At 39.3% G+C, this 27,869-nt stretch overlaps 1 protein-coding gene across 4 annotated transcripts in view; it reads right to left on the reverse strand.

Annotated features, from left to right (window-relative positions):
• Positions 1 to 6,996: 6,996 nt before the first annotated feature.
• phactr2 (phosphatase and actin regulator 2) overlaps positions 6,997 to 27,869 on the reverse strand; it is a 38,120-nt gene continuing 17,247 nt past the window's right edge. For all 4 annotated transcript variants that reach the window (XM_088352111.1, XM_088352112.1, XM_088352114.1 and 1 more), the window contains 11 exons: positions 19,471 to 19,653; positions 19,319 to 19,393; positions 19,067 to 19,210; positions 15,866 to 16,382; positions 14,730 to 14,902; positions 14,507 to 14,663; positions 12,131 to 12,186; positions 11,936 to 11,997; positions 11,079 to 11,216; positions 10,127 to 10,203; positions 6,997 to 8,431 (listed from right to left, as the gene is read on the reverse strand). In XM_088352111.1, coding sequence (XP_088208237.1) covers positions 8,416 to 8,431; positions 10,127 to 10,203; positions 11,079 to 11,216; positions 11,936 to 11,997; positions 12,131 to 12,186; positions 14,507 to 14,663; positions 14,730 to 14,902; positions 15,866 to 16,382; positions 19,067 to 19,210; positions 19,319 to 19,393; positions 19,471 to 19,653 — 1,598 coding nt within the window. In that variant the 3' untranslated portion in view covers positions 6,997 to 8,415. The remainder of the gene's footprint in view (positions 8,432 to 10,126; positions 10,204 to 11,078; positions 11,217 to 11,935; positions 11,998 to 12,130; positions 12,187 to 14,506; positions 14,664 to 14,729; positions 14,903 to 15,865; positions 16,383 to 19,066; positions 19,211 to 19,318; positions 19,394 to 19,470; positions 19,654 to 27,869) is intronic.

Genomic DNA, 27,869 nt, shown 5'->3' on the forward strand with positions numbered 1-27,869 from the left:
TATACTTTAACAAGCTGTCACACCAGGTTTGATGGAAAACCTCAAGCTTGGTAGCGCGCCATTTTCTCTCCCATTTCCTGCATTCTTTTTTAAGGGTTCTAGTTTCATCAGTAAACCAAGGTGTGCGTCTTTTAGGACGTGATTTTAGTTTTATGGGCGCTATTGAATCCAGCACACTAGTCAGGGTGGTATTGAACTCATTCATGAGTGAGTGAATCGAGCCATTGTATTTAGGAAAGGACGCAACTGCTCCAGGAAGGAGTTCAAAGAGCTCAGAAACTGTGCCAGTGCTTATATTGCGTCCGCTAAATCCCTCAGCTTTATTAACTCTACATTTAGTTAGCACCTCAAATGTCACTAAATAATGATCAGAGATAACAGTAGTACACGGTAGCACCATAATGTTTGAGGTTAAAACTCCTCGAGTCAGAATCAAGTCTAGCGTGTTCCCATTTTTATGGGTTGGCAAGTCAACCAGTTGAGTAAAACCAAATGCATCAATTAGAGAACTAAACGCAATAGTAAGTGAACTGTGTGGGGAGTTCATATGAATGTTAAAGTCTCCCATAATTATAATTTTGTCTGCATAGGTTACTAGTTCAGACAAAAGTTCAGCAAATTCGTCTAAGAAAGTTGTGTATGGCCCAGGTGCACGATAGATAGTTATTACATCAATTGACAATTGAGGGGACCGCATCACAAGAGCCTCAAACGTTTTGTAATTATTAGAGGTACGTGTATTAAATTTGAGCGATTTTTCAGAGATTAGCGCAACACCACCACCCCTTTTCAGCGTGCGTGCTATATGACTACTCTCGTAGTCTGGGGGAGAGGCATAATTTAGCGCTAAGTGCTCATCCGGGCGTAACCACGTTTCACAAAGACCCATACAGTTAAGTTTATAATCACGAATAATGTTATCAACAAGTAAAGCTTTTGGAGCAAGCGATCTAATATTTAACAGACCAAATTTCAGCTTTGCTGAATCATTTGACTTAGCTGAACTCTTTGTAGTCTTTGTCGAGATCTTCAAAAGCTCCCAGCGTTGTGGCCGTTTGTGAGCGCTGAGTTTAAAGCGTCGGTTGTCCGGCGAGGAATGAATGGTGGAATTAGTTACATCCTCGCGTCCATCCTCGCGTCCATCTTGCTGCTTGGACTTCACACGCTTCACACATCTACCTGCACGGCAACCACGTTTCTGTTTCCTTTCTTTACGGGGCCGCCGCCGTCGTTTATTAAGAGGAATAGCTGTCCACAAGGATGCCGGGTCTCTTTGAAGTTCGCTCGGTATATCATGGGCGGTATAAAAAGTGCCCGAATAATCGAAATTTAGACGCCCACCCAACCGAATAAGTTCGTCCCTACTGTAAGTGTTTTTGGCCACACATGTGTCCAAAAGTGAAAGCAAAAAAGACAAGAGAACGGCAATAAATAGAAGATTAGCTGGGCAACGAGCCGCAAGCATGTATCCATGCGCCGCCATGTTTCAAATAATTTGAAGAATATAGCCAGATTCCACCAATTTTTCTCTCAGGGAAACAAGGCGGTTGTTGAAGCATGGCATATCTACTCTTTTAGGTGATTTTAATTCCCTGCTTTCAAGACTCCTCCCAAAGTAATATTGCAAGCCTGCAGCTATTACAAAATTTAGTAGCACGAGCGCCAATGGGGCCTGGGATCAAATTACACCAGTATTAAAATTGCTGCATTGACTCGCCGTGCGTTTCATTATCGATTTAAAGGTGCTTTTATTACTTTTTAAATGTCCTGGCAGTCTTGGGCCATCTTATATGTCTCACCTGCTTTTATCATAACAGCACTCGCAGGCTTCCTCTGACAGCTTGTTAACTGTTCCCAAGGTGAGGAACAAACCCTGCAGTGAGACAGGATTAGGCCACTCTGCCTATTGAAAAGTTTGCCTGAGGACATCAGGTCTCCTGGGACGCTTGATAGTTTTAAACGGAGGCTCAAGACACAATTTAATATGGCTTTTAGTGGATGGACTTTATTTACTTTGTTTTACGGACTATAAGATGGACATTTAAACCCGAAATTTGTATTGCAGAATACAGTGGATACGTTTGAAAAGGCATACAGTATTTATTCGTGTGCGTTGCTACGAGGCTTTACAATATACTATCGCATTTATGCAATGATTGATCCATCGAATAAAATCGCTGACTAAAATAGCAAAGCATATGCAATTGGAATCAAACCCGGGTCGGAGCAGCGAGAATGTTGACACTCAACCACGAGTGGTTAAAAAGGCATTAGGGATTAACACATTATCACACCGTTTTTACTCAAAGTCTGATTCACCAAAAAGTCGTTTCCCTCGTTGTGTTTTTGTGTGTGTTTATTTAAATCTATCAGGACGACTTTGTTTTCTCCATTCTCCAACATTCGTTTCTAGCACCATGAGTAAAAAAGCGTGATAATGAGATAGAATAAGAACTCTTTCCTACGTAGTCTGATCTGGAACTTATGTGTTAGCGCTCTTATGGCCATGTGTCAGGTTTAATTCCTGTTGCATGCAATGCTTCGCAATATGGTAAGTAGTCATTGCATTAATATACAGGTATACCATATGTGCCTTTTATACACCTTCTAATGTACTACATTTCACTCTCTATTTCACGCTTCTTTTTCTTTTCCCTAGCTGCAGCATTTCTTTCAAGTTGTTTACGTTTTAGTGTTCTCTCATGTGGGGGGTCTCTGTAACGGTAGGGGTTGGTTAGCCGGCTCAAACAAGCAGGGCTGCACTCCGTATCAGTGCGGACGAGTTTACCTCAAGTTAGTCTGTGCTTCGTATTCATGTTTTTATAATCCCCCCCCCCATCCCCGATCATTGTGCGAGTGTGTGTATTACCATTCCCAGATATTTTCCAATGGTACATTGAGTGTTAATACAGCCCTTTGAGTTAGATTTATGTTGATTGAAAAGTGCTACCTAAACAAATTTTAATTTGACCTCAGGGTGGCTTAACGATGCATTTGTACAATTTCTCATTGGAAGTAATGACTTGTGGCCGACAATTCCTGTCCCCAAAGCCACGCCGCCAGCCTATTAACCAAACTTACCGTCTGTTTCTTTACTGCCCCGCCGGCCCCCTCGAGGGGACAGATTGCTTAGCAAAATATAGACGCGATAAATTCTATGGGTTTGTGTTTACGATACCGAATGCCGGTGAGGATATATTTTCCTGGACTTTACCGTCAGCATTGACTTTGAGCATTGAGGAAGGAGCTGCAATGGTTAAAAACTAAAGTGAGCGATGTTTTTTCATGAAATTACTTTCTGACCTTGACGTGGTTTAGCTGTGTCTTCTTGTCCTTCGGTTTTCCACAAACTCCATTATGGCAGACATTTTCTTTAATTGACTTCCAGGAATATATCGGAGATTGAATACTTTAATGGTCATGGGGAGAAATTTAAAAAAATCACTTGAAATAACCTTGGCTTTAAAACTCGAAACATTGCTGGAAAGTAGAAGTCGTTTCTTGATCATATTTTTCCTTAAAAAGTTTCCCTCACCGCAAAAGCAAACACTTAAGTTCTTCAAATTAGAAATAGCTTTCTCCCCTTACATGTATGTATTCAAAATATTTAATTGCAGTATTTTCTATGTAACCCCATCAATATCTTCTGTCATTGAAGTATGAAGACGTCACAACCCATTTTAAATTGCCTAGCAGCTATTGATCCAGTCTTAACACACGGTTCCTGATTATTTTGTGTTCGTGGAATAAGAATTAAAAAAAAAAAAAATCAAAAACGGGACATCATATTTAACATCGCCAACTAACGACTGAGAAAGTACGTCACAAGTAGAGCGGGGGCTGGTGCTGTGGGCGCTGTGAAGGGGGTGCGGTTGGATGGGGATGGGGCTGCGACGGGTTGAGATGGGGCTGGTCGTCTTGGTGGCGTTGCTCCAGGCCCGGCTCTTCGGCGGTGTTGCTGTGCCCGGGTGCTGCAAGGAGATGCTGCTCTGTTGACCCTACAACCTTTTGGGATTATGATGTGGAGTTTTTGCATGTTCAGCTCTACCATGATTCGAGAGAATGATTACCTTTAAGATTATTCAGGTGATACTGTTGTTTGTGGCGAACAATCTGGCTATGCTAATTTCTCAATGTATAATAAAGTATTTAATTGTATCTTCTTTCTTTTTCTTTGCCTTATCCCACCTTAGCAGGGGTTGGCTCTGATGCGCTGTCATACAACTGTGGACAGTAAATGATGCGACTGTAGTAGTTATACCCTACCGATGTGGCGCAACGCCTGTCATTGGGAGTCATTAGGCAACCAAACACCCCAATTCCAACCCCTAATGCCGAGCGCCAAGCAGGGAGGGAACGGATAACACTGTGTTAAGTCTAAGGTATGACTCTGCCAAAGCTCAAGCCAGGTCCTCCCAGTCTCTAGCCTGGCCCTTGACCCCAAGGCCACTGAGGTGGTCAGAGTATTTAATTGTATATTTGTAAAAAAATGAAAGGTTTCCAAGTCGATTTCACTTATCGCAGGTTCTTTTTGAAACACAACCCCAAGAAAAACGAGGGATTATTGTACGTTTAAAAATACATGCGCTGTAAAAATGAATATTATGGCGAGAGTTCTATCATAAATATCTATATAAACAATCCTTGTGGCTTCTAGTGGGAATCATTGTTTTGAAAAGACCCAGAAAGACCCAGAAACCACAAAGCCATGTAAAACATAAAGCCCCAGGCTGAATCTAGCCCATTGGATGATTCATTCCGGCCTGCCATACATTTCTGAGTGCAGTATTTGCTCATATTTCGTAGGGGTTGCATTCCAAAAATGTCCTGTGACAGTCAAAACTCGCAAGGTAGTAACCTCAATTAATTTATCTATCTACAGTATAAATCAATAACCTACCCAATTTGTAGACTCAATAATTTGTTTAACAAAAAAAAGTACCTTCCTCTTTTTTACAAATAACCTCTGTACCGTCAAATTCTAATTGTGAAAAAGATCTTGCCATTTTATTGCACAACTGTATGGATTAAAGACACAATCCACTTTACTTAATACTTTGTACGTGACGTTAAGTAAAACTCAATTTACCAGCTCTGTCCTACAGAAACTATATATTTTTCCATTATCTAATTAAGGAGCAAGTTAAGAGGGTTAAGAAGTCCAACTTTGTTAGCGATAGAAAGCATCTTGCTATGTATATTGCTGCTTTTGTGCACAATATAAATCTGTCAAGTAATGAAAATGCAAAATAAGTAAACCGCAATTCAGCAGTGATTTACTGCATGTCAGATTTCGCAAGTCCATTTCTATCAAAAGTTATGTATATACTTTTCTAAATGTGAAACAAATTCTCCTTCTGGACACTAGCAGGCAGTAAAGGATATACTCTCAACTTTAGTAGGCCCAACCTAGTAGTTTGATCTGATGTAGTCCAATCATAATGCCCGAGCACCGCTTACACTGTCGCATTAATTTCAAATCATTAAGACAATTGTAGCAAAATGTTTGGATGGTGTGGTGAGGCAGTTCAGGTGTTGCCTGCGCTAAACTGTTAAAATAAACCAATTAACACACTCAGTACCAAAGATGAAAATCATATTTTGCCCATTGTTTGAGAATAAATGCATTATATGCTTAGCAAAGATCCCTTGTCATCAGTGATTATAGCATACCTGTCAACCTGTACGTTTTTGCCGTACAAAGTATGTTTATTATGCATTTTAAGACGTGTACGACATACAAGAAAATCTGTAGCGTAAAATGCAAATTTGTCACTTATGGTTACCATCTGGTATACACCGACTATCACGAAACAGCAAATCAATCAAGTCAGTTCGCCGCGGTAGCCTCTATCCTCTGTATCGTTTTTTTTGTTGCAAAAGAAGCGAGCGTTTGATGCTACTGTGCGCATGCGTCTGCCGCTGTAGTGCCTAATATAGACTTCCCTCCAAAATCTTCTCCCCCTCGCGTGAATGCGCATTCTGCTGCGCTTCCGACAATAGCTTTATTGTTTTATTAAGCTTATTATATGGAATACGATCGCTATTGTCGGAAGCGCAGCAGAATGCGCGTTCATGCGAGGGTGGGAGGGTTGTGCAGGGGGGGTCGAAATTAGGCACTCCACCAGAAGACTCCTCAACAGCTGCAGAAGTGATGTTTTGCCATTTCATCGCAGAGCACAACATATCTCCAACAGTTGCCGATCACTTCACAAGGCTTTAATACTTTTCTGTCCATGTTAAATAGTCTGTTTGCAATCTAAAATACAAGCACCAATGGTTGATATTGTGGTTTGGTTTACAAAATTGAAATGCCAACTCATTCTTTCCTCCCAAAATTATTTTGTACGGGAAAATACGACAGTTTGTAAGGGCATGGAGCCGTGGAAGATGACAGGTATGTTATAGTATGTGAGGTAGGCGACTATAGTAGTCTGAATGATAAGGCATAACACTTGAAAAACAAAGCTAATAATTTTGAGTTGACATTCTTTCCCCAGAGCCAAACACAGCTTGACACGCCTCTTCGGAAAATTTGTTACCCACTCCCCAACTCTTAAAGCAGACAGCAGCGGATGAGCAAAGCGCCGACATTTTGATGAACATTAATGTCAGCAAGCTGGCTAACAAGCTCACTTGGCTTCGGGCGGAAAATGTTTAACGATCTGTCGCCCCGTTTAATCAACAGTGGACGTTAAGGACGATGAGCTTAAGCTGATGCGTTTGTCCTTTATCGTTAACCCCAATTGAAATAAAGACCAACACGGCAGCAGTTTTAAAACGTTTACGCCTCTCTTGTATTGCAGGATAAAATGGACTATTCACATGCTCCATATACATTCTGTACAAAATAATCAATATACAGCACTTAATACACATGGTAAAGAAGCAATACTGTTGGGACTGTACAAGGCTTTCGGTGAGGTGTACGTACGATGAAGCAACACGCATCCCGGTCGTTCACGGACTATAAGATGGACAGTCATGGACAGTAGCTCTGAATTCTAAGTAAATGATGTGCAATGGAAATGTTGACAGCTTTGATGTCTTAGTCGGGTATCTTTCACACCCTCCCTACCGAAAATATGTTTGTTTATCTAATGAACAGCTTGTGTGCCGATGGAACAGATGGTAAACGTTTCTCAGTTTTAAGAAATTAGAATGCCAAAGTCGAACTACTGACTGGTGCACGCAAAGACAAGTCATAACTTAACCGTTTTTATAGAAACTAAGGATTTAAGCAGAAAGCAAGGATAAATTTTAGATTCTCCACACAGAAAATGATTTGAACGTTAGGAAAATGGACAAAGCCAGTTAGCTATTGCAGATATTTAAAAAAATAAATACATTCTTCACAAAAAGTACAGCTATTCGATGATGTTATTTTCTGCAGAAAGTGTCTACAGAAGAGGGGTTCTATTTTTAAATCTCAGCAATGCTTATAGATCTTAAAAGATTTATACTGATATGTGTGTAAATGGGTAAACACTTAGTGAGCTTGATGAAAATCGCCTCAATCCCAGCTTCTGAGTAGCACACATTCAATGACAAATGCTGAATTATTCCACCAAAACAGCATCTTAGAGACATTATTTAAACCATGCCTCGGAGAAGGAATTGTGCCGAGTGAACTAAAACAGGAGCATTTAAACTAACCGTCATTAAAAGTGCGGCAGCTAAACATCTGCAATATCAAAAAGGTAGGGGGGAGGCAAAAAAAAGATCAAGTGGAGAAATGGAGATAGGGAAAAAAATCTAGTTGGAGGCACGTTGATTGCCTCAATTGCCCGAGTTCAATTTTTGTTATTTATCATCTTTTTGGCACCCAAACCCTCCGAGGATAAAGCTAAAAAGATCGCAATTTATTTAAAATCATAAAAAAAGTGCAAATTTCAAAAAATATTTAGAGCACTGCGGGATTTTCTCAGCTCGTGGCCATCGTCCTTTACTGAGCCACAACCCAGCAAGCTAACGTGCTTATGATATAATGCCCTCTAGTGGACATCTAATCATTAGACAAGAGCTCTGAGAATGGTCCCCTGGTTGATGGTCCGGGTCAGAAAAAGTTTTTGTGCAAGAGCTACAATTCTCGAGGCACATTTATACCTGCAATAACGCTCCATTTTACAACTCTTGGAGCAACAAGAGCAAAAAAAAAAAAATGTCTTGAAAGTCCTCTTCGCACTCCATAATAAATAAATCACTCTTAACGGGCAACCACGTGTCTGACTTATAGATACAGCAAGTGTAATAAAGTTCCGTGAGTGGGCCACACATAGAATCGTGGCCCTTTAGACCAACCTGCATTTGTTGTTTTAGCACGACGCGATTAGGTACTCAGGGTTGAGTGCACAGACTAAGAGCTGCTCCTCTGACGTAAACTTTTCTTTCTTGGATGCTGAAGTCCGTGTCACGTTAAGGCCGATGGTATCTAAATACAATGAAAAATATTTAAACACGTGTTATGAGAGAGATTTCAAACGGATTTCTTGGGATACATACTACGGATACTTACCAAAATGGCAAAATAAAATAATAACATTTGTATGAATAGACAATAGAATTAAAAGAAAATGAATAACCCTTTTTCAATACTACTAAGCAATCAACCAAAATTCAAGGATTGGAATTTTTACTTGATTTTAATTCGGGGACAAGAGAAAATAATTTGCAAAATTAGATATAACATTTTAGTTTTGGTGATTACATACAAAGATTTAACAAGTCCAATTACAGATTTTTATATATATATATATATATATATATATATATACACACACACACACTTATATATGTATACATAAGTAATATAAACTTAAAAGTAAGTTACTATACGTTCAAAACTATTATTTAAAAAAAATAATTGGCCTTTTTGAGACAATGATTTAAAATACCCTATGCAAAGGTAGCTTTTGGCTGAAGCTGCGTCTTAGGTTGTGGTGCGTTGTAGCATTTTCCTGTCAATTTTGTTACAGAAGCAAGATAAAGTTGCAATAAATACCTGGGATTCTTCCATGTTTGCAATGAAATTTGGTGATACAGTATTTTTCATTTTAAGTAATCGTGAAACAACCACATGGGGAAAACAAAAGATAGCCAAAATTAAAACAAAAAACAAAAAAAAAAATCAATGCTTACAACATTTGTACCATTTGCCATGCTAAAGCAAGTCATGCATTCAGCGTATGTCCTAGTTCCACATTTGTTGTCGTTTACCATTTTGTTAGTGTAACAGAAAAGCTTGCATGATCTTATTAGACCTGGCAATTTTGAAATTACATTACAATGTTGAATGCTGCAAAACGTTACTGGACTCCTGGAGAATGCTTTAGCGGAACTGCTTATTCATTTAACCTAATTTAACAAACGTAAGTGGCCAAGGGGTGAGAGTAGTTCTTTTTTACCTTTCCACTGCTTGGCTGATGTTTTCCTGCCATTTTCTTAACACATGAAGTTTTCCTACCCCGTCCCAGAAAAGTATCCGTAATATGAAATTGACCCAAGCTAACGCAACCAACCTCCGCACCAAGTTTAACAGCAGTGCACGCCCAGGCTTCCACTGATCGTTGCAATGGCCATTTAGATCTCATAATTAGTGATTATGATATGAAAAGAGATGTGATTTATTTCTGGATGTGGATATACAAGAAAAAAAACAGCCAATCACATTGCAAGCAGCATTTCAAGTGTATATGCATATCATTGTGGTCACTCTCTCTTGCTCGCTCTCACTTTCTCAAAGGGAGGAACATCGAGCAGAGGATATTGTGACTTTCAAGTACCAAAAAGTAGAATTAGTCTAGAGCCCTGATTCGTCAAAATTGCAAAGAAGTTGGAGTGATTGAAATTGCAAGACCGCACTGATTCCTTGGAGGTTTAGTAGAAGTTCTGCAGTTGAATTTTGCAACAAGGCGAATTCCAGGTGGGTTGAATTCAATGCAAATACATGGATTATTTAATAATTATAAATCAAAAAGGAATGATGCCCGTTCACAGTTTTCACGCACCTTTTTTTGAAAAAAATATGTAGTACAGTGCTGTGTTTCATGGATTTTGTGAATGTTAAAGCAAGCTAAAAGTAAAAAAATTTTGAGGATTCTATTAAAAGAAAAAACTCCGATGGTACCTTGTAAACTGTTTGCTGTCCTCGTGCACCTCCATCTCCCTGCTCTTGAACTCATTCAGTTCCTTGCGGATGGCAGCCTACATCGTGGACGCACAGACAACACACAAATGAAAAGCTCTCCACAGCATTAATCGACCACTTAGCCCTCTCAATGGCCTTGTCCATTGTTCATGCTTGTATACATTCCCACAAGAGATGCTGTCATTGAACAGAAGCTATTAAAAATTTGGCTGATCAATGCAGTACCTAAATTTAGCAGCAGGGGGCATGCTTGATATAGTAAACAACTAAACTAACGAAAGCAACAAAAACCCCCAACGTTCCTGTAAAATTCGCCGAAAATCCAAATTTAAGACATACCCAAAGTAAAACAAATGCTGTTTTCTAACCGTTGGAGAATATGAATGGTTTTGGTCTCTTTTGAAAGACTCGTTGCAAGTGCTACTAACATTGAGTAATCAGAGTTGGAACACACAGAAATATAAGGTTTTTGTTCTCGCCCGAATTTTTTTTTTTTTGCAAATAAATACATCATACAGACACGCATTTGTGTATCAAAGGTCTGCTTGGATTTGCTTTTGAGTGTTTATCAATGTAACAAGTAGTACAACACCTAGCAAAAAGTAGGGACTCACCACTTTCCTTGCGCTTGCTATATAAAAGTAACATTGACTAACCATTGCAATGTTTTTTTCTTAATTTCTTTTAGTGTTTCTGATTTCATATATGTTGTGCTTTGGAATGACCTCACGAGTATTTCATGTTTGTGATATGAGTTTTTTCTACAGAATAAATTGTCTGAGTGAGGGCTTGCCATACTTTTTGCTCGGGGTTACATAAACCAATGTTTCTGGATAGAAAGTGACTGTGAGTAATAGAAACAGATATAGAGAATGAGTGTTAAGAGAGAAAGAAGTCAATGGAAAGTACAAGTTTAAGAATATCGTCACACCTTGTCAGCAGGTGTAAGTCGTGTCCAGGGTTTATCTGCCCTGCGGTCATAGTCCTTGGCGTCTGTGACCTCCACATACTCATTGAAACGTAAGATTCTCCGAGCGATCAGCTCCGCGACTGTCGGCCTCACGCTGAGCTGCATAAATACGAAAAACAGTGTTACTTGTGACTCTTAAGATAGGGTGAGCTAATTTTACTTTATCAGAGATTCGGTTGCAAAAGTATGGCCGGCATAGATACTTTTGGCACTTTTGATACTTAATTGACCGATACAAAAATTCAATATGCCGTATTTTCCGGAATGCAAAGCCATACACCCCAAATTGGCCAAGAATTTGAATTTGCGCCTTATATACCGCAAGATATGGCAGATACAATTGTAAAAGCATACCATATTTATCAGTGTGGTACTAAGCGAGGTTTTACAATACACTTCTTAAGTTGTAAAACGATTGATAAATCAAAAAACATCGCTGACCAAAAACGCAAAACACCGTATGCAATGGGAATCGAACCAGGTTGCGGTGATGAAAGAGCGCTAAAACTTGCATTTCTATCTTTCAGGACGACTTTGTTTTCTCCATTCTCAAACATTCATTTCTAGCACCACAAGTACAAATAGTATGATAATAAGGTAAAATCTAATGTTTTTATGTATATCATTCATGTCAATATCACTTTATCCACCTTATAATCCGGTGAACCCTATGGTGAGGGAGATGCAGTCAGTTAAACTATTCAGAATGCTAAAAACAGTGCATTTCGACATGAATAAATCTATTTTGCGTTTCTTGACCCAGTTAGTGTATCCGACTAATTTAAAGGTAAAGGTGTCCTGCTACTTTATGCTCATACCTTTCTGGAGAGTTTCCGTTTTATCTCCTGCTTGGCCTCCTGCTCCTCCACTTCATTCTTCTCTGCACGCAAACAAACAGCATGATTACTGCACATCTACTTCACTTTGTACTTCAAATACAACAAGGGGCAATCTGAATTTTGTTAAAACCATTGCTGTGGATTTGTAAACATCACATCAATGCTTGAACTTACGTCGGAGGATGTTTCGCTGCTCCAGCTCCTCTGTGGTCGGTCTTTGACTCAATCGCCTGAAATGATCGATCTTTTATTATTATGTGTGCGTCCCCCAAATATACTTTACCATATTTTCCAGGTTATAAGGCGCCCCTAAGGAACCCAATTAGGCCTGAAATCTGAAAATGTGTATTATAACCCAGTGTGCCTTATATACCGTGGAATACAGTGCAAAAAATTGGAAATGCATACAGTAATTGTAGGTATTCGTTACCATACATGGTTTTATGGTATTTTACCGTATTTGAGCATTGATAGTGTACTGATTGATCGAGTCAAAAATATTGCTGGCCTAAATTGTAAAACATTGCATAAAACAGGAATCAAACACGAGTTATTGTATTAATACTGCCGATACTTTACCACTCGACCACCAGTGGTACAGACAACATACAAAAATGCATTAGACTTGATCTCATTATCACAATATTTTTACTCACAGCGCTAGAACACCAATTTGCAGATTGCATTCTAATAGGTTAAACAGTCTCTCCACTTCTTCGCCAAATAATGTTAGTGAATGGAGAAACCACAAAGTCTTTAAACAAAATACTTTACAGGCTCCTATACCTACGTGTACATATTGAAGAGAGACGTCATTGACGCACAGGTGAAGATCCAGAGTGACTGAACCTATCTGAACATATTATGCAAATCAGTGGTGCCGGCACTGCGAGTAAAAATAGTGTTATAATAACAGTGTCTGAAACTCATGACAAAAAGTTACTGGACACTAGGGCAGGCAACTCTGAAAAGTTGCCTGCCCAGCCATAAAGTTGCCTGCCCCATTTTTCATAACTTGAAACGCAATTAGACGACTAATCGCAAAAAAACCCCACTGTTGCAGAGTATAATCGATTGATAATCAGAATTTATAACAGAACAACACTTCAAAATTAAGTTTATTATAAATCTTCTTATAACATTCAATGCATGCATATGACATCGCTGTTTTCCATCTGCCATCAGTATGTACCTGTATTTACTTATCTTCATTCATGCAAGTTTGTGTTGCGTCTGCTACAAGCCACGTGAACTCCTCTTTCCACGATGCTTTTAATGTTTACGTTACGTTTACGTTTTGTAGCGTCATACATTTTGTTAGCTTCTTTTCAATATCTGTTCTGGGGCTGAGGTTTTGGCTTGATTCCTAACCACTTCTCCATTTTTCTTGTGTTCTCTGAGCATCTACTTTGGGAAATGATATGCTAATGCACGACCTTACTGTATAACGCTCGGGAGAATTCGGCAGCACGGAGTTATTCGATGCAGACTTCCTATTGGCTGCCAAGTATGCAAATTGTCAAACAATCCGAAACTCCGAAATTTCCAAACCGAACAAAGATATCAAAATCGGAATAAATCACACGTTTGATATTGAAAAAAAAAAAATCTTTTTGTTTTTTCCCCCTTGAAAAAGTTGTCGGCCACCCGGGCGGACACGTTTTGTAAGTTGTGCGCCTGACGTAAAAGATGCACGCCCCTGGCGTCCGGGCAGACGTTATTTCAGACACTGATAATAAGATAAGCTCTTTTTGTATGTCATCTGTACAACTGGTGGTATACTGGTAATATGTCTGCTTTCTCACAGTCACTACTCAGGTTCTATTCCCATTGAATACAATATTTTGCGATTATTAACGGTACATATTATTAATGTATTATTGCAAGGCATTTATATGTCCCATATACATGGCAGATCTTTTTATAGTGTCAATTTCACGTGCCTTAGTCAGGTGTGCCTCAAGTATGAAACAAATATGACAAAAGTCCATTTTTTGTAGGTGCACCTTATACACCGGTGCACTTACATTGCGGAAAATACAGTATATCTGCAGATAGTATGACTCAGTTTCCTCTTGTTTTTGGCCGAGTATTAAAGGAGTTCTGCTCTGTGCAGAACTACTGAGGCATCTGTACACTGGGTGGAGTAAGGCTAATGCGCTTGGAGCATGGCTAGATGTTTCCTGAAGTGACTAGGGTTAATTATTGTTGATATCAAGTGATCTGTAAGTGATGACGCTTGGAACAGTTTTCTGGTTTGCAGAAACAATCACCTGTATTCTACCTAATGTCCTTTTAACGCCAAATACAAAAGAAATACAAGTCCAAAAGAGGCAAACAAAACAGCCTAGCGTAGCGTCCTAGCTTAGGATAGCGTAGCGTGGCGTAAGATGGTGTTTAAAATTGTTAGCCCTTCCGGGGTCAAATATCTGTCTACCTTTATACATATTAATGTGTGCCACAGCATGAACTAAACAAGACTAACATTCAATGACAGAAATAAATTTTTAGCTCCTAAGCAGAGTGTGTAATGAATTTACGGGTGCCTACCTGACAAGCTTGGAGCCTATCTGCTGGCGGAGCTCGTGCCGCTCGGTCTCAGAGCTGCGCGGAAGTATGTTTTTCTCCTCCAGTTCCTCCTTGCTAGGTCGATTGCCCAGTTTTATGTTAAGGGTGTCTCGTCGCCGGATTTTGCTGGCCAGAGAACCTAAGAGTAAAAGTGTTCAGTCCAAACCAACTCCGCAGATACTCATCAATGGTAGGAAAGCCATACTGTTGAGGTACTCGTCGTCGTCCTCCTCTTCTTCGTCGCGGTACAGGATTGGACCGTCCGAGTCGGAGTCGCTGACTTGGCTCTCCGTCGGCAGGTCTGGAATCACCGTTACTACGATTTGCTGGACGTTCACACTATTACCCTGTGACTGTACGCTTTCCGCATCAGCAGAACTAAAAACACAATGTAGAACATAGTTAGTGACACTAATAACTAACATATTTTATACTGAACTCTTTACTGTGCTGGGTATTTGAGCTGAACTGGTTCAAAACACAATTAATCAACTATAAATTATAGAGAATTGGATTTGAAGAGGTGACAGTTATAATATATTGATATTAAATTTGGAGCGGCACGGCGGCTGAGTGGCTCGCGCGTCTGAGTTCTGAGGTCACGGGATTGAATCCTCCTGTGCAGAGTTTGCACGTTCTCCCTGTGCCTGCGTGAGCACTCCGGTTTCCTCCCACATTCCCAAAAACATACACGTCAGGTCAATTGGCCGGTCCAAATTGTCCCTAGATGTAAGTGAACGAGTGAGTTGTCTGCCCCTGTGTGCCCTGTGACTGTCTGGCAACCAGTTCAGGGTCTCCCCTGCCCACTCCCCGAAGGATAGGCTCCAGCACCCCTGCGACCCTGCCGGAGATAAGCGGTGCACATAATGGATGTATATCAAAATTGCCAAAACACGTGTCATAATGTAAAAAAAAAACAATTGAATTAGTGGATACCTATCATTCAATTGGTCGTTAGTTTATCAATGCAGTTTAAATAGGGCTGTTTGCCCATCACAGTCGTTGATACTCGCAAGAATCAATCATACTGGCAAGCATTTGTCATTAAGATTTTTTTCCTCGTTAAGCCCAACAAATAGTTGTGAACTACATAGATATCCCATAATACTTAGTTAGCTCCACTAAGCCAATTGCGCATGACAATGATGTGAGATGCCGTTAGGTTAAAAAACTCTGAGCATTTGTTTTTATGCATTTTTTCCACAAGTTTATGATTTGCTTTAATCGGATTTGGATTTTATTTTTGTCAAATATCAGCAACCTTCAGAAAAATACCGCAGTGTGAAGTCTTATTTTGAAATTTAGAGTTTGGATATTACATAACTCAAACACTGATTTCACCTCTGTTGGGTCTCCTCAGTGCGCTCTCCATTTTCCTCTTGTACCTCGCCTTCCTCGCCTTTTGTCTTTACTCCTTCCTCCTGTTGGGTGTCATACTTAGCACCACCTTCTGTGAAGGACGTGTCCTCTGTGGATGCGTTAATGTGGGGTGAGTGGACGGCTGACTCAGGGAATACATCCTGAAGGTTTTTTTGGCTTTCAGACGAATCGTCGCAGGGAGGCAGGTCCGTTGGGATGTTTTGAGAGGAAACCAGATTGTCCTTAACTTCAGGGAGTGAAACTTCAGAAGCACTCCCGTTTGTGTTAGAGAAGTTCCTTTCCTCCGACTGATGGGGAGTTTCCAATAAATCCTTCTTAGAATTTACTTCACCTTTTCGGTTCGTCCTAGCATCAGCGCTTTTGCTTTGAGTCTCAGCGTCCTTGTGTGGGCGAGAGCGAAGGGGCACAGTGGGCTGAGAAGTGGTTGTGTTGGTGTTCAATGCGCCACCTTGCATTTTCTTTGGATGGGAGGACTTAGCTGGAAGAAAAAAACAATGACACATAAATTGTACATGTAAAACAGATTGAAAAAGCTGGAAAAAGTCAACAATAAATGTCCAAAATATGTATGCAGCGCAACATGACATGCCCATAACAGATCAAATGTAACGTCAAATATTTACAGGAACATGAATTTGACCTGGCTTTTAAGAAAACCACAGCAAAACGGGAAAATTATAATCCAAATAAGTTGAGTTTTGAAACGTTTCCCTTAAAAGATGGGTGCGCTGTTTTAGGAGTCCATAAAAAAGCTAAACATTTTTGCTATTAAGTATGTGTTAATGATGCCCAACTGAATGAAAGAGCCCTTATGCTTTATTTTCAATCTCACCTATCAGCTTTCATCTTTTTTTAATCAAAGCTGGTCGGTGTGGAACACATTAGGTAAGAGGAAGGGGCAAGTGCCTGTGAGTGATATCATGCTCGTCCCCACTATTTTTTGTTTTTATTTGATAGGGGTGTTTCTAAGACAGTCCTAATGTCAACCCAGACCCAATAAAAGATGAGAAATTGAAAAAAAATCCATGTACTTACACATGCATCAAGAATGAACTGACAGAGGCTGCAAAGAAGACACAAGCCAGGAGGTGGCGGTCGAGAGTAAAAGTTCTAAATTCCATCCACGGCTCCATGCCCGTAAAACTGTCGTATTTTTCCGTACAAAATACAAAATAATCGTTTACTATATATTTTTTTCTTTCGTAATGATGCAAGATGGGAAATCCCCAGGCGGCAGACGCATGCGATTGACAAATTTGCGTTTTTCCGTACAGATTTCCTTGTACGTTGTACTCGTCTTAAAATGCATAAAAAAAACGTACTTTGTACGGCAAAACCCTACAGGTTGACAGGTATGCGGTTAGTAGTTCTAATTAACCAAGCGAAGTCAAATTTTCCCTCAGAATTTTACCCATCCTCAGAAGGACTACCGATAAGCATTTAAGCCAAATTACAGGTGGAATTAGTATGTGGTCACAGGTTCATAACACAGTTTAAGTTTTTTTTAAATTGTTAAATAAAAACTCAAAGCCCACTAACAAACATTTGTTCAGAATACTGTATAAACAGAATAAGAAAAGGGGGAACGTTTTATTTGGAAATTAAAATGAAAAAGAAAGCAAAATAAGGAGACAAATTAAAAAAAAAAGTTATTGGAAAACTCCAATGATACCATGCAAGTGCACATTCCATGCAGTCATGCATCAAGTTATCTAAACTTACCGATCACACGATTACTGTTGTTAGAATTCCGCATGTTAATTTTAGATTGCGTCACAGAGTTCGACTTCCCATTTGCTTTGGTAGTCTTTTTAGCTCCCGAGGAAGCGTCCCTGACGTGCCTGGCCGTGCTAGAAGTGCCTCCCGAAGGCTTGGTGGAGGGAGGCGCAGCAGCACTGTGCTGTTTTTTAGTTTGGCGATCCCGCGGGCGCGCCTGACCCGACCGGGCAACGGATTTAGTGTCACTTGTCTCTGAGACATCACAGAATGGGTTAAATGGTAAAAAGGCGGAATTAATGAAAAGTGATGAAGAGAAGGATTTTACAAAGGTAAAAGACAGGAAAAGATGGAAAGTGAGTAGAAATATGTCAGATTTCAAGTTGTATGGTATTTATATACAGTAATCCCTTGCTGTGTCACAGTTTTTTTAATCACGGTTTCGCTACTTTGCTGGATTTTCATCAGGCATTGTGTTCTGCGTTGGAATAGGCTAAAAAGTTACCCTGCCACTTTTATGCCCGTGTCCGCCTGTTCGTCAATGATGTTGCGGTCTAAGTTATACACCAAGTACAACAGCTTGAGAAACCTACATTACGCAAGCGCAAATCTTCGAATTCAAGTTTCTCTAAAAGCAATCATGTCAACTGAATTCTCCAGGACGACAAAAGCACCAAAAGGCAGAGGAAGATGTTTTCGACTTCTGACTTGCTAAACTTGCTCTGGAGCCGCATGTGGCTCTTTGGTGCTCCCTAGTTGCTCCCTTGCACTTTTTCAAAAATGTTTGATAATGGAAAAATATATGGTTTCTGTATAAACAAAAACTGCATGCATTTTAAACATTTCCCAATGAATCAAGATGGACACAGTATGTGTACCCTTCATTACAAGGTCAATATAAGGCTTTTTTATTTATAGCAGCCCTAGAATCTTCTTTTTCGTCTATGATGTATTTTTCAACATTTTGGGTAATTGGTCCACATTTCAGGAAAGTAAATGCAGTTTTACATAAAGTCCACAGGATGGCAACAAAGTATCAGGTGAAGTAAAACATAGTGTCCTAAAATTAGATTGATTTGATTTTGAGGAATTATATATTGACAAATGTTATTCATTAAAAAAAAGACATTTATCAAGTACAGTACTTTCATTTGCTAAAGAAATGATTCAGCCTAAAAAAATTGTTCTTGGGTTTCAATGTATAATAGATTCTACTTCTCTGGTTTTGACCATCGCAGGAACTTTCTAAACGCAACTCATGCAAAAAATGAGGGATTACTGTATTTATTTTTGTGATGCAACTTCAGAAGGGTAGCAAGGACGAATAAAAGTGGGACAGGGGCAGAATTCGCTCAGTTTTTGCTTTGAATTTTGAGTGTCAGAACTCTTTTTGGCAGTTTCAAAGCTGACGCACAAACAAAATCCCAAATTTGTTGTGTAAGTCACCTGTTTTGTCCTTTGTGATCATTGGGACGGGAGTTGGGTCCAGAGCTTGGGTCAATTTGGTTTCAATCTCAACTTTCACATGCTCTTGGGACATCCCGGATGTGGCGTGACCATTCTGGATTTCCTTGTTGACATTCTCGTCTCCTAAAAGGTATATCATACAATCATCCCCAATTTATTTTGAAAGCCAGTTTACATAAGAAAATAACTTCTAACATGCTCGAGCCCTGAAGGTGGCAGTAGGACACATACCTTGTTCTGGGACGAGCACTCCTTTTTTTATCAGCTCCTCTCTTGTTTGCCTTGTTGAAATTTTTCTTTCCAAAACTGCACAAATTGACACCATTAGTCAAAGGTAATCATTCAAATTGAAAAATACGAATTAAAAAAAAAAAAAAACACACCTTTGGAGAGATCCTGGAATCTGTCGCTGCTCTTCTTCTTCCTCCACTTCCATGGTTTGAAGAGTCGCCCTAGACTGGAAAGCTTGCCTCGCTGCTGCCGGGACCCAGGCACATTGTGAGCATCAGAACCGCTGTCCACCACTACGTCGCAGTTGGCCAGTGATGATTTCTCTAAACCATCAACTGGAGGGACAATAGAGATTACAATAAGTTATTTTGAAACATAAACTGTTAAAACCCAATTAACCAGTAAAACAAAAACAAGTGATTTTTTTAAACAGTGCAATTAAGACATTTCTAAGTACAAGATCAAAAACAAATTTACTCGACAAATAAATTTTCCAGGTGGTGTTAATTCACTTAAATACAAACAATTGTAAGACTTTTGTGTAATTGTAAAGATTCATCTTTATGGAATATGTGGGAGGTACCAATTTACCATTGGCTCTGTAAAAGGGATGCTTGGTATAGAAGAAAACTGTTTATTCCCCGTTCGAACACAATATAAAATAAAAAGGGCAAATTAATTTTACTTCCACTAGCAAGAACAGAAGTGTATCCTAATACAGAGAGAAAACACACAATGCTCACATCTCTTAGAACAGAAGTGTCACTCATTTTTACTCAGGGGCCACATGATAGAGCAAGCACAGGGGGCCTGACTAGTAGATTAATGGCATAATAAGCTTGCCTTAGCTGTAGGGCTGGGGATTTTTCCGAGACTCACATTTAAATTATAGAGGTGGGTTTTTTTTTCTCATTTTTCCCTCCACCAAGATTAAATCTCTAAGAGTTGTCAGATGTGTATTCGGGGAAAAAAAGCAAAACAACTATTTAATTCATTTTCACAAGTCAATTTAACCCAGGGAAACGCAGGCAAACTGGAATGAGAGAAAATTAACACACAAACGCTAATCTAGATAAAAAGAATTTAAATCAATGATTAGATGATTTGAAAGTCCTTTTCGGTTTTAAAAAAAAAATAGAATTTGGGAACTTCTTTGTGAACTTATTAAAGAAAGGAGCCAATACCTCTTTAAAAATGTTCAGACATAGCCAGGGGGAATTTTTTAATGATGTATTTTCTAATCCAGGTGCTAACAAATCATTTCTAATCACTGGGGATAAAAAAACAATGTAGTAGCAAATGTTGCAGTTAAGGGAAACATCCACAAACCACACAAGTACAAGCATATTGCCTTTAACAGCGTGTTCGGGACTTCTATTTTAAGTAGAATAACATTGGGATGGCTGTTTCCTCGAATGTTCTGCGGTTGATAAATGGTAGTGTGCAAACACGGCTACACTGGGTGATTTGCTTTGGTAGTGGCGCCTGGCTCTGCCAATATCCAGTGGACAGACATATTTAAAACTGCAGGTCATTGTTTGAGGCTATGGGTCTCCTTTTTACCTAGAGCTGCTCTAAGCTTTGTCTCACGGGTCCCTTGATCCAGCCCGCAAGTTGTATGTATGTTTGACACCACTGCCCTAAAGTGATTCATGTGCCCAACTGTTTGAGGACACAAGAAGAAAATGACAGAAGTACAGTATGCGCAAATACGCGTACAACCTGGCAATTAAAGGGCAATTATTGAAGACATGAAAAGCGCATCAGAGAGGTTGAGCTACTACCCAGCAAAGACAACCCCCCCCCGACACGTTTAGTTCACAAAATCACAGATCAACCTGCTTTTTCATTAATTTGTCAAGTTTAAATGAGTAACTAAAATGATTTTCTAAATTATTAGTCTTATTCATATAGTAAGTTCAAACAAAGCGTCTTTAGGCCGCTCTAAAATCCACCATGTATTAACTAAATGTATGTTTGATTAGGCTCGTTTACTCTCAGTTCAAGGGTTCCTCACAACTGCTGACTCGACAGCTCGATTACAGTGAATTTTACAATGAAGGCGTTTCACTTTAAGGCACATGACTCTCTTCGTGATGCCAGCAGAGTGAGTCAGGAAGTGTGTGTATCTGTGTGTTCTTGTATGAAATTGTAAGGACCAACCGACAACATACTGTGAGTCAACATTTGGATTCAGAGTTTAGGTATAAATCCAATTTTGGTTAAATCATTAGTTGTGATGATCAGGTTAAGGGGCTAGAAAAAGCATTATGTCTTTACATTTTACAAGGATGTGTGTGTGTGCATAAAAGGTAAAGGTTAATATTTGCAACACCAAGCATAACAAAAACTTGTAAGTTATTGCACGGCAGATTATGCAGCCATTGGACCTCAAGGTTTTCACACAAAAATGTTGACGGACGGTTAAAAACAGTCTTTTGTGGAAAAAAAAACACAGATAATTATCTTCAAGGGGCACGCTGCTGTGGCCTCCTCTGACGCCAATGTGGCTGGCCACAATTCTGCAAGAATGGCTTCTTCAAATTGATAGAACCAACAAAATGAAAAACCATGGGTGGCAACAATATAGCCTCATAACATGAACTAAACAATTTAAGTAGTTGTTTTCAACCCTAATATATGGACGCGAGACTCAAATAAAGGAAAACTGATTTAAAGTGCATAATTCATTGGGCTGAGTACTATGACCAGAAAAGTCAAGATTTGTTGAAGCCTAATCCCGATGCAGAGTATATATGGGCGGAACAGCAGTGCAGTAATTTGCGAGTGCGTGGCACCGTTCCGAGGTCCTGGGTTCAAATCCAGCAACCAGCCTCCATGTTTTACTCCCACATTCCCAAAACATGCATGTCAGGTTAATTGGCCGGTCCAAATTGTCCCCAGGTGTGAATAAGCGAGTGAGTTGTCCGTCTCTGTGTGCCCTGCGACTGGCTGGCAACCAGTTCAGGGTGTCTCCTGCCCACTGCCCGAAGATAGCTGGGATGGGCTCCAACATCCCCGAAACCCTACTGAAGATAAGCAGTTCAGAAAATGTAATGTAATATAATTTATATATATATATATATATATATATATATATATATTATAAATTTTAATGCATATTTTTGATGCCACGTGAGAATTAATGCCGAATATGTAATGTCAGAATTAGGCATTTGCTGTTAGAATCTGACGAGTTAACTGGGATCAAAACTTTGACAATATCACGGTTCAGATTAATCACATTGCATACCAAAAATGTAGTTTTCTGCCATATTACAGCAAAAAAAAAAAAAGTTTTTAACCATTGACGTTTTATACAACAGCCCCCATTCCCCAGTTACTTATGCTTTAAGGGGGGACACCACTGCCACACCCACACTTTAAAAGGACACTGCAAACATGGGTATAGGTCTCTTTTGTATCTCTGTCTAACATGTTTTCATGTTGCTGTGTGAAACTAGCTTTAAGGGATGAAGTTTCCAAAAACTTAAACCGTACTATAATTACAGACACTTGGCAAATAAAATGAGAAGCTTTGAAACTCAAAAATGCCTCATAACCGTCAACCTACTGTATGCTGATGAGGAAGAAAAGTATAAGGAGAGGAAAGGGTGAGGCTTCCTTCCTCTACGGGCTGACATTGGTGGGAGCTTGCAGGACAAGGCATTACACACAGGAAGAAGCACACAAGCCGGGATAGTGGGAAAATGCAATCACGAAAAGAAAAAGAGCAACAAATTAGGGACATGAATGCTTTCAATCCTTCCTCAGAAAGTAAAGGAGTCTTAAACATGATGAGATGTGGATTCGGTCCACATGAGTGTGTGCCAAAATGTTGCGGTGCAAAACCCTAACTGAATGAGACAGAATCACTTCCCATTCCTCACAGTTGCATAGATTAAGCATTTTTAAGAATGTCACAACACTATTACGCAACATTTGATGCAGTACCAAGCAAAAATAAATAGTACATTGTTCTGTTAAGGCTATTCCTGAATAATACATACTCACATAAAAATGATGCTTATGCTTTTGATAAGGAAGTGTGTTTTAATGGAGCTTAAGCAAACACTTCGGAACTCTGTCTTTATTTTTATTTGGAAGTGTTAATTAGAGACAGGTTCAAAGTAAATTAATCACCGATGGAATTGTCAATGGGGAGATATGAGACAAACCTCAAGCTTGTCTACTGTACAGACGCTCCTCGATTTACGTAAAACGGTAGATACGTCTATTGTTGTAAGTTAGATTTTGTATTGTTAGCACCTTTTTCCGAGTAGAGGACATTACTGTAGTGCAGGGGTCGGGAACCTATGGCTCGCGAGCCATATATGGCTCTTTCTATGAGTATCTGTGGCTCAGAGACCAATTTGATTGCATGCAAAATTTCTCCATCTTGTTCAAAACCGGAGTTGTCTATCCTATTCAGGTACACGTATAGCCAAACCAAAGCTGAATTCGAAGGTAACACTTCGCAGTATATATAGGGCACGTTTTTCACTACAGTTTACAGTCAAGGTGTCACACAAAAAAAAGGGGGAAAAAAACTCGTTTTGGCTGTACAACGCTAAATAATCCTTTATTTAAAAGTTCACTATATAATCTGTGTTCAGTGTTCAGATACTTTATGATGAATCCACAGAACTGTAAATACGCCAAAACACCGGAAGAGAACTTAGTCATTTGATTGGGTGAGTGGGAGGGATGGGTGGAGCTATGCAAAAAGTACAAGCATTCCATCCCATCTCTCGCCAAAGGTAAGCACATAAGGCTCCCTATTCTCAGAATGTTGTGACGTTTTTACAAAATAAATGCTTGCATCTGGTTTTGAAACCAATATGTATGGAAAAAAAGGTCAAAAGGAGTTTAACCGATCTTGAGTAATTGCAAGAAAGAGACAAGTTTAAAGTGGTCTGTTTGTTGAATTTGGGACAGGGGCTCTGGCATTATTCTCTTTTCATAATTTTTATCAAATCATCAAAAATAAATGTGCTGAAGACTAAGCTTTTGTCTGGGGCGCCGGTTTAGCAATTTAGTAAATTTGTCTCATAATTTATGGTGTGGCTCTTTCCCAAAATAAAATTAATATTTTTTGCTTTTATGGCTCTTTGAGTCAAAAAGGTTCCCGACCACTGCTGTAGTGCTTCTTTTCGCCGCTACCGGCATGTGGCGCTGTGAGAGGTCACCCAGCATCCAGTCGGAAGCAAAAAAAAATCCGCTTCCTCTTCCTAGTTTGTGTGTAATCATCTCTCCTTCACCTGCTCGTAATCCCACCGCTGCCACCAATGTAGCATGTTGTTTTGTGTGGGTAATGGATTACTCATCTCATCTCATCTAATTAGCCGTACCGCTTATCCTCAGTAGGGTCGCGGGGTAATGGATTACTCCTCGTTCATGAAAAAATACTCAAACACTTACGGTCACTTTGGAGAGATTGTCGGCACCCGTTCATTGTAAACACACCGAGCTCTCTCCAATACTAAACTCTCGCACTCCCCACACTCTCGCACCAACTCTCGCGACATGTGTCGCCCTACTTACATCATTCATGCGCACCTCACATTCTACTCCTATACTGTGCGAGATGAACTATCTAAGACATGTTTCAATTGTTTGATATCTCATGCATTCATTCAATATGGTTGGTGTAAAGTAGTGACGAGCCGTTTCTTTTTAAATGAAAGTGGAATAAGAAAGCTTGATGCGGTTGGGAAAATGGTCGGAACGCTTTTTTTTGACCACTTTTTACCACGTTGAAGTACCTCTTGAAGTGCATCTCCTAAAAGTAAGTTAAACTCAACATTATTCATCTTTATAGGGCATATTATTCTATGACATGTTTATTTTTTAGTACAAAACAATACAAGTTACTTATACAAGCCTTAAACATACTTATATAAACCTTAAACATACAAAATATACCACTGAAGCAACTTACGAACGATTGTCCGGAACATATCTCCGTTCATAAGTAGGGCAGCATCTGTACACTGAAACTATAGCTTATATAGTCTCGTTGCAAGTTTGTTAATGCTTTTAAGAGAAGTTATGAATGGACTTAACGGGCAGAAAAATATGTCAACACCTGTATAAGGAACAAAAGATGGAAGGATACAAATTTGGGAGTTTGTCCTTGTTTTAAAAGGTAAAGTTTTGATCAGCTAACAAAAAAGTCATTAAAAACCATTCAAGATGATTCCTCGGTTTAGTTTGATCAGGGTTCCTACAGCTTAAGGCAAGTTGAATTCAAGACTTTGATGATTTTTGAAATAAAATATAAGACCAAGTTGACACAAAAACACAATTGAAACTAAAAAGACAAAAAAACAAATATTTCTTGCACACAATAGAATGTGCCTCGGTTTTTACCCATGGCGAAAACAGTCCGTTGGACAGCCACTTCTCATTAAATTGACATTTCCCAAAGGTCCAAAGTAAACGTCTCTGTCCGAAGTTTCTATGTGTATTTTGAGTTGACCAAAGACATGCGTCTGCTTTGAAAGGCCCGACTGAAACCACATCACCATTATAATAGTTTTCGTGGTGACACGATGTTGCTACAAAAGTAAATCAGCAAATTATTGAAACAGACAATTGATAAATGCTACTACATCTTTTAATTTTAAAAATATATAGTTATGTTACTTATTAATATGTTCACATTTTTTAGATTTTCAAAACTTGGAGTTATGACATTGTAATGCCAATTAAAGCCTTATCATTTAAAAAAAAAATGAATTTAATGCCTTTTAAAATTTTTCAAGGATCAGCGGGAACCCAGGTTTATGGTCAAACTAAATAAAAAAATGAAGACAAATTACAATGTGTGTGTTGTAATCTACTACAACCTAGCTTAGTGCTAGAACATGATACCGAATTCAATATATGTGCGAGTCAGACAAGCAATACGGCTGTTCTATACATATGGGAATGCATACCCATAGCATTAATTCACTTTGTTAATATTTATAATAGGCATCAGAACTTTTGAAGTTGCTCATTGCCTCAAAATCAAATAAAAATTCACAAAATATTTCAAAACCTGCTAATTTGAAATATATTTGACCACTATATCTTTTTTCAGCCTGCATTACAATCGCAGGGGTGGGTGGATCGATCCAAATATTGATTTTTTGATACGAGGCAAGTACTTTGATCGGTTCGATTATGTTGTTCTAAGATTGGGACTTGGTTCGTAATCTATTTTCCAAAAAGCGCCGCTTCTCTGCACAGAATTGTATTTTAATAACATTTACTGTACAAGCAAAAGGTATCAGATCTGTATCAATCAATACAACCCTGTTTTTACTTGGGTTGGATCAATACCCAACAATAGCAGTAAACAATATTCAAAAATGTTATTCTTCGTGGATTGCCCCACCAAAGTTAGGGATGACTGTTTTAGTGGGAAGAAAATGTGATTGGGTATGCTTTTGACAGCTATAGGAAATTTGTACGTTTTTTTTTACTCGCTGCGGCCATCCCCTGGCTGGCCTTAGTTTATGCGCAAGCAAGCATGTGCCTTTCTTAGACCCGCTCAAACAAAGGCTTATTTTTTCATCTTTCTTGAAGTGTTTTTGGTATTTTGACTACTTGAAGCAGGCCTTTTTTTACTTTCACCATTTTCATGATACACTAACAAATAGAAACAAAAAACCTCTGCGGGGACGAGCATTACGCCACTGCCCGCACCCCCATTCCTCCTACCTAATGTGTTTCACCCCGAACAGCTTTGTCAAACGTGAGATAAAAGCAGATAGGTGCAGGTAAAAATAAAGCACAAAGGCTCTTTGAACTCAGTTGGGCATTGTTATCACACAGAAAATGTTTTATTTTCTACTTATTTTAAGACACTAGGTCCGGAGCCTTCGCTCTGAAAATGCTACTCTACTAGTGATCCCAAGAGCTAAGAAGAGATCCGCAGGTTAGAGAGCGTTCGCCATTCGGGCCCCGGTGCTGTGGAATGCTCTTACCCCTGAGATTTGATCTGCAACCTCAGTGGAACTGTTTAAATCCAGGCTTAAAACACACTTCTATTCTATAGCATAATAATACCCTATGTTTTATGTTGACACTATCTGTGTATTAATTGCAACATCCATTGCACCCTGGTCATCCTGGAAGAGGGATTACTTCATATGTGGTCCCTTCTCAAGTGTTCTCCATTTTCCTCATGTTGAGGTTTTGGAGTTTTTCCATAACCTCATGTAAGTTTTAGATCACGGGATGGTGTAATAATAGTATGTGGTTTGCAATAATCTGTGGTCTGTGCAGCCTTTTGAGACTCTTTGTGATTAAGGGCTATACAAATAAACATGACTTGACACCTCAAATCACCTACTCAAAATCAAGGCAAACTAGGTCCAGTGGATGTTTCGGATCATTGACCAAAAGGAAGATGTGTGATTTATTGTCTAAATGCAAACTCAATTTGTTCACTTGCCGTCAACAGCTGTCAGTTGAGTGCTTCACAGCAGTCAATATTGTGAACAGGGGCTTGAGCAGAAACAGCTGCAGCTTGGCCACGGACCCTATTATGAAAGACTGA

Source organism: Urocampus carinirostris, chromosome 13, assembly GCF_059441175.1.
Source record: "Urocampus carinirostris isolate Australia breed hairy pipefish chromosome 13, RoL_Ucar_1.0, whole genome shotgun sequence".
NCBI lineage: Eukaryota > Metazoa > Chordata > Actinopteri > Syngnathiformes > Syngnathidae > Urocampus > Urocampus carinirostris.